This window comes from Narcine bancroftii, chromosome 3 (assembly GCF_036971445.1).
Source record: "Narcine bancroftii isolate sNarBan1 chromosome 3, sNarBan1.hap1, whole genome shotgun sequence".
NCBI classification, from domain to species: Eukaryota; Metazoa; Chordata; class Chondrichthyes; order Torpediniformes; family Narcinidae; genus Narcine; species Narcine bancroftii.
The window spans coordinates 170,842,197-170,851,347 of record NC_091471.1 but is presented as its reverse complement, the minus strand read 5'-3'; the positions used below and the strand labels follow the sequence as shown (position 1 = coordinate 170,851,347).

The following is a 9,151-nucleotide window of genomic DNA, read 5'->3' as shown; positions in this document are numbered from 1 at the left end:
CATTTATGAATACTTGTTTTGCATATGTATTGTTTGTAGTGTGTAATGTCTGGTTGTGTGTCTGCATGTTTTGCCCCGAGGACTGGAGAATGCTGTATCGTCGGGTTGTACTTGCACAACCAGATGACAATAAACTTGACTTGACTTTCATTAAATTATCTGATACAAATTGTACATTTAAATATTCCATTCCTTTCAGCTGTCTGTGCATGGGTTAATGCAGTGTTTGTTCTAAGATTGCAGTTATAAGAATATGGCAGAAAACTACTATCAATAATTTTACACAATAAGTGATTGAAATTGAATTAATATTTACAAAGCTAAGAATAATGAGAATTTTCAATTCAGAAACTGATCCTTGTCTTTCTTTCATGTGATGAGCTTAGTTCTATGATAAATTTTCAGGTAGGGAGAATGGAATAGAAGCAATAACCACAGCTTGAACTTATATACCATAGATGATAGTGAAACAAAACTTGACTCTGAACAATATATGGGCACGTTAATAGAGGCGACCAAATGAAAAAAATAAAAATAGAAAATGCTCGGCATCTTTGGAAAGAGAAACAAGATGGATGCTTTGGAAGGTGAGCGAAAACTTTTAAATTAAAGGGTGTGGGAGAAAGATGGACAGGGCAAATTCAATATTTTTGAATGGCTGAGGTCAGGGTCAATAATTTCTGATTTTAATTCAATACTTGAATAGATTATTCTTTATTGTCACGTGTTGAGATACAGTGAAAAACTTTGTTTTGAATTCTATCTAGCCATGTCAATCCCTATGTTATAGCAGGTGGTGCAAAAACAGAAACATAGTCTAACAACAAAAAGTGTAAAGTTTCATGTCACATTAAGCAAAAGTGCAGGGTATAGTGTTAAAGAGAAAAAAAGTACAGTGCAAGCCATTATCTAATACCAATGAGATTTCCATTCAAAATCCCAATAATAGCACATAGGAACTGTCTTTGAATCAGGTGTATCGTGTATCTTTTGCCAAAAGCAAGGGGAGAGGAGTCTGTCATCGAGCTGGGATGTGTCCTTTAATATGTTGGTTGCTTTCCTGAGGCAGCAGGAGGTGAAGATGAAGAGAGTTGATGGAGGGGAGGTTGGTTTATGTGATGGGATGAGGCGCTATCACAGCTCTCTGCAATTTCTAGCAGTCTGAGGCAGAGCAGTTCAGATACCACGCTGTGATGCTACAGGACAGGGTACTTCATCTGGTAGCATCTATAAAAATTGGTAAAGGAGACTGGAGTCATGCCAAATTTCCAAGGCCTCTGAGCAAGCAGAGATATTTGTGGTCATTCTTGGCCATAGCCATTAAATCAACATAGATTGACTAGGTCAAGGACAAGTTGTTGGTAATATTTTACTCCAAAAAAACTCCACCAATTCCACTTCAGTACCATGGAAAGGAGTCCTTGCTTAATCCTGGTTCCTAATCAATTTGTTTAATTTGCTGACATTGAGGGAGAGGTTCATGTCCTGACACCATTCCACCAGATTCTAATCTACTTTCTGTACTTCAGCTCATCATTATTTGAGTTATAGCCACACAGTCATGAGTCTATAAGGAGTATAGATTAGTATGGGACTGAATACTCAGCCTTGCAGGGCACTGGCTTTAAGGATTATCTAGGAGGAAGTGTTGTTAACAAACATCATTGACTGTGGTCTGGAGGCCAGGAAGTTAAGGATCAGTTGCACAGGAGGGTGGTGAGGGCTAGGTCCAGGATTTTGGATACAAATTTGATTGGGACTACAGTACTGAAAGTACAGATACAATCAATAAACAGGAGTCTAACATAGAGAAACACAAAAGCTGCAGATTCTGGAATCTTGAGCAGATGAAGAATCCAGGAAGAACTCAACAGGTGAGACAGCATCCATGGATAGAAATGGTTTGTCAACATTTCAAGCCTGAACACATTATCAAAACACTTATTTCATGAGCCCTATATCACAAGAGAGACTTCATTTGGACAGGTACATGAATACAAAAGGGTTAGAGGGCCAAGAACAGGCAAATGAGACTAGCTTTGATGGACAACTTGGTCAGTATGCACGAATTAGGCCAAAGGGATTGTTTCCATGCTGTACACCTCATTGTCTGTATGATTTGTGTCAAGCATAAAAGTGGCTATAGTAGTGGTTCTCAACCTTTTTCTTTCCATTCACATACCATTTTAAGCATACCCCATGCCATATATGTTCTATGATTAGTAAGGGATTGCTTAAGGTGGTATGTGGGTGAAAAGAAAATGTTTGAAAACCACTGTTTTAATTGTACCTAATTGACTCGTTATGTGAATGGTTTCAAAACTCCAAAGGAAATGGGTCAATGATAATTTTTCTCAAGCAAAATATTTCAGTAACAATTGGGTGATTCTGAACCTTCCTTTCCCACTCGCATGCCACCTTAAGCAATCCCTTACTAATCACAGAGCACCAATGGCATAGGAATTACTTAAAGTAGTATGTGAGTGGAAAGAAAAAGGTTGTTTCCTCTGGGCTATAAAATAAATTTGATTGTATTGTGTTTGTGAAAGTCCATCATAGAGGTGCATGTCTTTATGCCATGTTCAACACATTTTGTTTCCTGCCTTATTCATTAAAAAAAAATAAGATATACAGCATCGTAACAGGCCATTTCGGCTCAAGAGTCTGTGCCACCCAATTAACCTACACCCCTGCGATATTTCAAACAGTGGGAGGAAATCGGTGCCCCCAGGGAAAATCCACACAGACATGGGGAGTGTGGTGATACACCACTAGCCTACTGCAGGGGGCAACCTGTGTACCTGCAGAAGAGTAATGGAGGACAAGGCCACACCTGGCCGGCTGTCAATCAGCCGACCTGAATGGACCAAGCCACATCCGGTTGGCTGCCAATCATCCTCCGGGATATAAGCTAGATCCAGCCCGTTGAGGTCAGTCTCAGAGCCAGCACAGCAAACTCACAGCCAGCTCTGTGGAAGTTTATGTAGAATAAAGCCTGTTGAACAGACTTTATGTTTTGTGTCTGCTTTTCTGCTCGATAGGGCATCACAGGGAGAACTTATGGACAGCGTGGGATTCAAACCCCGGACCCGATTACTGCCATTGTAAAGGCATTGAAGCACAAAAAGATTTTTTACATGGAAGGTAATAGTCTGAAGCAGTCAAATCATTTTATAAATCATTACTTGATGAAGAGGCTAAAGTTGTAGAGATTTGTAATCCTCTTCAAAATTTAATGGGAATTTTCAGGATTGAGATCACTACATCTTCAGTTGACAAAGTAATAAGATTTATGAGAATAGGTGAATAAATAGAGCTAAGTTCATAATTTAACAAGGTGAATAAATAGAGCTAAGTTCATAATTTAACAAGAAAAAGAAAGGTTAGTTTTGGGTTGGAAAAGATGGGCAAACAGACTGTTTTCTCTGGAGTATCAAGCTTCAAGTTTCATTATTGTCATGTACAGAGATACACAAAATTTATTCACTTTTGTTTGCCTAGAAAGACAATAAGATATATAGTAGGAGCAGAAATAGGCCATTTGGCCCATTGAGACCCCTCCACATTTCCATCATGAGCTGATCTATTCTCCCACCCAGCCCCACTTCCACCTTCTCCCCATAACCTTTGATATTCAGATACCTGCCAATCTTTGCCTTAAATACACCCAATGACCCATGGTAGCAAGTTGCAGAGGTTTACCAATCTCTGGCTAAAGAATTTTTTCCACATCTCTGTTTTAAATTAGTGCCCTTCAATCCAGAAATTGTGGCCTATTGTCCTTGATACCCCTACCATGAGAAACAATTTTGCCACATCTACTCTATCTAGGCCTTTCAATGTGCTAAATACTTCTATGAGGTTCTCCTCATTCTTCTGAACTTCAAGGAGTACAGTCCAAGAGCCATCAAATGTTTCTCATAGGCTAATCCCTTCATTCCAGGAATAATTTAGGAAGAGAAAGAGAAGCAAAAGAGAGTCTCTTCAGAGCCATCAAGTGTCCATGGATCAGGCCACCTTCTCCGATGCCAACAGCCACCTGTGCTCCCATAACGTCAGTAGTGGCATTTCCTCCTGTCTGTTCCCGTTGTGAATCTGAGCTCCAGGCATCTATGTTGCCCTCCACAGTCCCTATTCCCAAACCACCAATATGATTAGGTGACTATCAACACACCAGGCCCCTTGGGAGCCCTCCTCACCATCACACCCTCATAGGATTCAGCGCCAATGCCTGATTCACTCAAGCCGTCGGAGGCTGAGTCCTGATAGGTTTTATAAAGTTACGAGAGGCATTAATAGGTTGAACAGAGCCTTTGTCCCAGGGTGGAAATTTTAAATATTAGGGGGAGGGTAGATTTCAAATGAGATGTATGAGCAAGCTTTTCACAGTGGTAAATTCCTGGAACAGGTAATCAGGGAGGTGGGAGGGTGATAGAAGCAAATGTGATCATGGCATTTAAGAGGCATTGAGAGAGATGCATGAATTTGTGTGCAAAAGCCCTAAAACTTTTCAACCTCTCATGATTGAAAACTGTTTATGCGGGAAATGGAGGAATATGGATCATGTCCAAACTGGCGGGATTAGTTTAAATTGTGATCAGTACAGACACTGTGATCTGCTCCTGAGCTGAACTGTTCTTGATGATTGTAAATCAGTGAATGATGCTTGGTGTGGAAATGACTGTTTGCGTCCTTTAAACGTCTATGAGTTGGGAAGCAGCATGTTCTCTCTGGGGTTATAGATAAGGATTAAAACTAGTAATGCATCAAATGGGCTGGTAAATTTTGATGGGAGGAGATCTGAAAATGATAATTCTCTTTGGCTTTGCATGGAAGTTACCTGATTTGCTGAATGTTTGGAGTGCATATGTTTTCACAATAGGATGGAGCAGGGTCATTATGGATTTATGAAAGGTATTTCAAGTTTGACAAATCTGCTCGGGTTTAGAGATTGTAAGTATGAGAATAGACAAGAGATGAGTATTTGGAATTATTGAACCTTGATATGGATTGTTTGAGTTAATATAGTAGGTGAGATTGAGCAAAGGTTAATAAATAAAAAAAAAGATAATAGGAATCCATTAATCAATTGTAATTTGGAGGCCTGTTACCAGTGGGGTGGTGCCAGAGTTTATGCTGGCATCTCAGCTATTTGCAAAGTTTATTGATGATTTAGATGAGATGACCATGAGAAAGATGTCCAAGTTTATGAAGATATGATATATTGTTGGTCGGTAGTCGGGGATGTGTGAGAGAGAGAGACTTTGAAAAGATACACACAGGATAGGATAATTGACAAGGATCAGTCATGACCTTATTAAATGGCAGAGCAGCTTCGATGGGCCAGATGGACTACTCCTGCTCCGATTTCTTACGATGTAAGGATGGAACAGATGACTATGATGTGGAAAAATGTGAAGACATCTACTTTACTTGAGAATAAAATGAAAAGTTAGGAGTATATATTAAATGGTGAGAGATTGAAAAGTTAAACAAGAAATGCTGAGGCTGAGTGCAATATGCCAATGTGCTGGAGAAACTCATCAGATAACACAGTATCCGTAGGAAGCAGAGGGTAACCAATGGTTCAGGACTCAGCTCTTCATCAGGTATAACTTATTCTTGATGAAGGACCCAGGCCCGAAAGATTGGTTACCCTCTGCTTTCTATGAACGCTGAATGAAAAATGTTAATGCTTAGTGTGACCTGAGAATTATTGCACATGGAAAGTTAAGAAACAGATATGGAAACTTATCAGAAAGGCATATGGTAAGATTTGAGTACAAAGTAGAAATTCATAATCGTCCAGTATCACATTGGTGAGATTACAACTACAATATTTCATACGTCTGGCCACCTATTTAGGAAAAATACACTTATGATGGAAGGCATGCAATATACATCACCAACTTAATTCCATTGGTGATGAGCTTGTTATACGAGGAAAGATTAACTAGATTGGGCTTGAAAGGGTACTGAACAGACGTACCAGGATGCCATCTTGATTAGAGGGTATGGTTTATAAACTTGGGTTATTTATCTGGAGCAACAGAGGGTGAGGGAAGACATGATAGAAGGAACAGATTGGGTAGACACAGTAACTCTTTTTTTCCTAGAGTGAAAATGTCAAGTATGAGAGGGCATTTTTTAAGGTGAGACGTGGAAAGTTTAAAGGAGATGTGCAGGGCAAGTTTTGTATATAGAGAATGGCCTGCCAGGAATTGTAGTGGAAGTAGATACACAAGTTGCTTTTAAGAGAGGCTTTTGGACAGACACATGAATATGAAGGAAATGAAGGGATAGGGATCATGTCCAGACAGAAGAGATTTTGTTTAATTGGACATCATGCTCGGTGGGGCAAAAGACCTGTTCTTGTGCTGTACTTTTCTATGTTCTAAATGTAAAATCAAAGAAAAAAATGCAGATGTCAGAAGAAACAGAAATTGCTAGATACTTAACAGGCCACTCAGCTCATGTAAAGAGAGGAAGAGTTAACTTTTCTTATCAGAGAGAGACCTTTTGTCAGAGGAGATTAACAGTAACATTGTTTTGAAGTCAGACATGCAATTAATAATTGGAATCAAATTAATCAATGGAATTTGCAAGAGGAAAATAAATTAGTAGATGCCAAGTATTGATACACAGTAGAATCACAGGGTGAATTTCATAATTTATGGAGTTTAGAAGAATAAGAGAGGATTTAAACAAAATTGTTTTAAGTGTGGATCTTTCTCCTTGGAGAAAAAGAATGGTCTGTAGCAGCAGCTACACTACTACTGAAAGAACACACAACCAGACGGGTTGAGCTCAATGAGCAGAAAACTGGTTATTGCTGGCTGCCGGACTGGACTTATAGGCCCAGCCCTGACCTGGCTGAGAACCGCGCTGGGGGGCGCCGACGTCACTCGGGCATCATGTGGTCCCCCAGCGTGGGCTTCTGAGCCCGGTGCTGAGAAGAATGCGAAACCCCCGATGGGGCCATTTTGGCCGGCTGCCCCGCCGCATGGATGACAAGCGGGGCCGGTTCGCCTGCCTGGTGGCATGCCGCCACAGGTCAATATTTCAAACTGTGTTAAGGATGAATGGTGGACACGTCGACCTTTCTTTTTCTCCCACTGATGCTGCTTGACGCACTGAGTTCCTCCAGCAGATTGTGTTTGGAACAGAGAGGTTGGAAACTGGAAAGAGACGGGAAGAAGGTGGTAAGGATTACTTCAGATTGGAGCTGTGCCTCAGTTACAACGAGCATTAATCAAACCTGCTCCCACATATTTCATTCTGCTGTGACTCCATGGCCACGAAACATCTCTTGGAATGAGATGTGGGATCCATTCAACACGTCAAAACTGGGATCTGGAGACTTAAATAAAGTTACGTAAAATAGATGATCGTTCTTTTTAATATGGAAGGAAGAATAATTATTTGCGTGGAAAGCCTTTTTCTAACACCGCTTTGACATCTGGGCAAGTCTGAACCACCTTGCCGTTCATGGCTGGGCACTGCAAACAGAAGTAACACAACCACTGAGAATGCCGATTTCGAGCTCAAGGAAAAGGTCACGTGGGCGAATGATTGACTGACAGTCAAGATAGCCATTTACAGGAAGCATGCGATGACATCATAAAAGGGGTTCGGGAGTGGGTGGGAATAAATGAGCCAATGGGAATAGGGTACGATGCAGGGTGGGCGGTGGAACGTTTTCTTTTGTTACTGTAGCGAAATGGAAGAAGCGTGGGCGAGGGGAGAGCGGCGCCGAAGTGGCAGAATTGGCAGTAGATGGCTCTGGTCGCATTGCTTATGCTGCTGTGCCCTGCTGTTTCTCCTTGTGACTCTTCAGGTTAGACGCTTTCTTGCTGCTTTGTATCTTGGGTGTGGTGGTCCCCAATTGCCACCTCCCATCTCTGGAATCATTCGCTCATCTGAACTTCTCCTCTGTAAAATACGAGGCTCTTATTACTGTGTTCGTATTCATACGCACACTTTTAATGCAAACTGACTGCGCACTCTTGCGCTGGGCTTGGATAGTTCAGGCATTGGTACCATTCAATAGAGCTTAACGTGGCGTCTTTTCCCGATCCTGGGAGATCCCAAAGTGCAGTTCAGTGAAACCAAAAGTTGGAAAAACTTCGCCACAGTTGTGGTTGCCACTGTTACAGATTCACATTGACATTTTTCCGTTATAAAAGTAGAATAGGACTTCATGAATTATAAAGTTCACTGGTGATGTGTGCGCATGAAAAAAGATTTCCTCGGCTCTATACTTCGTTTTGATACAACACCCGGGTTTTGCAGTTTCTTTAACTTGATTGCCAATACAAAATTACCTCGGGTCAGTTTTTTCCCCCTCCATTTCATTAAAACGTTTACCCTAATATGACATTTGCAGACGAATGGCATAATTCTGATGGGGATATTGCATTTCCTTGCCATCCCCCAACAGAGCAATTATGAACATGAGCCTGATAATAATCAGTGGCAGGCCATTGAGTCCGACGAGCGTGCTCTGCCATTCAATAAGGTAATGGCTGATCAAGCTGTGGACTTCCAATCGACTGTAATTGCATCAGTTTCTGTAGCCCTGCAACGTGCTCTGACAAAAGCCCAGAAAAATCCCAGGAGCCAGTTAATCCACATTTGGATTGTGAAAGGAAACCGGCAAACTCAGTTCAGTCTCCACGCAGCAACTAATGTGAGGATCCAACCTGCTTCACTGGAGTTGTGAGGCTGCAGTACCAATTGCACATGGTACACTTCAGGGGAAAAGTTATTCAATCCTTAATAATAAATAGGAAGTATTGTCTCTTGGGAGCAAATGATCTGGTCATAATTTATTTATTAAAATAAAATTATAAGATGGCTGGTTTAGCCATTGTTTTTCCATTCACTGAGGAACAGCAAACCTTTCCTACATTAGCAAAAACTCCTTATTTTCCATGTTTGAAGAATGAAAAGAAAACCGTTCAAACAAATATTTTTATGAGGACCTGTTCTCTTTACAGTTGCTCTTTCCTGCACCTCTACACTGATTGGGATTGCACTCTGAATGGTACTTACAGCCTGCTGACTCCCCCCAAGCAATTCCTACATAATTTGTTTCACAAAGGTTTTCTTTGTATATGGTGACTTTTCAAGGCCATGGATATTGACCTGG

General features: G+C 40.9%; 1 protein-coding gene across 2 annotated transcripts in view; it reads left to right on the top strand.

Moving 5' to 3' along the window:
- Window positions 1-7,686: 7,686 nt before the first annotated feature.
- Window positions 7,687-9,151, top strand: part of fut10 (fucosyltransferase 10) — a 62,489-nt gene continuing 61,024 nt past the window's right edge. Inside the window, exon 1 of one of the 2 annotated variants that reach the window (XM_069925814.1) lies at window positions 7,687-7,837. In XM_069925814.1, the coding sequence (XP_069781915.1) occupies window positions 7,721-7,837 (117 nt within the window). In that variant the 5' untranslated portion in view covers window positions 7,687-7,720. The remainder of the gene's footprint in view (window positions 7,838-9,151) is intronic. The other variant, XM_069925816.1, reaches the window with a different exon arrangement.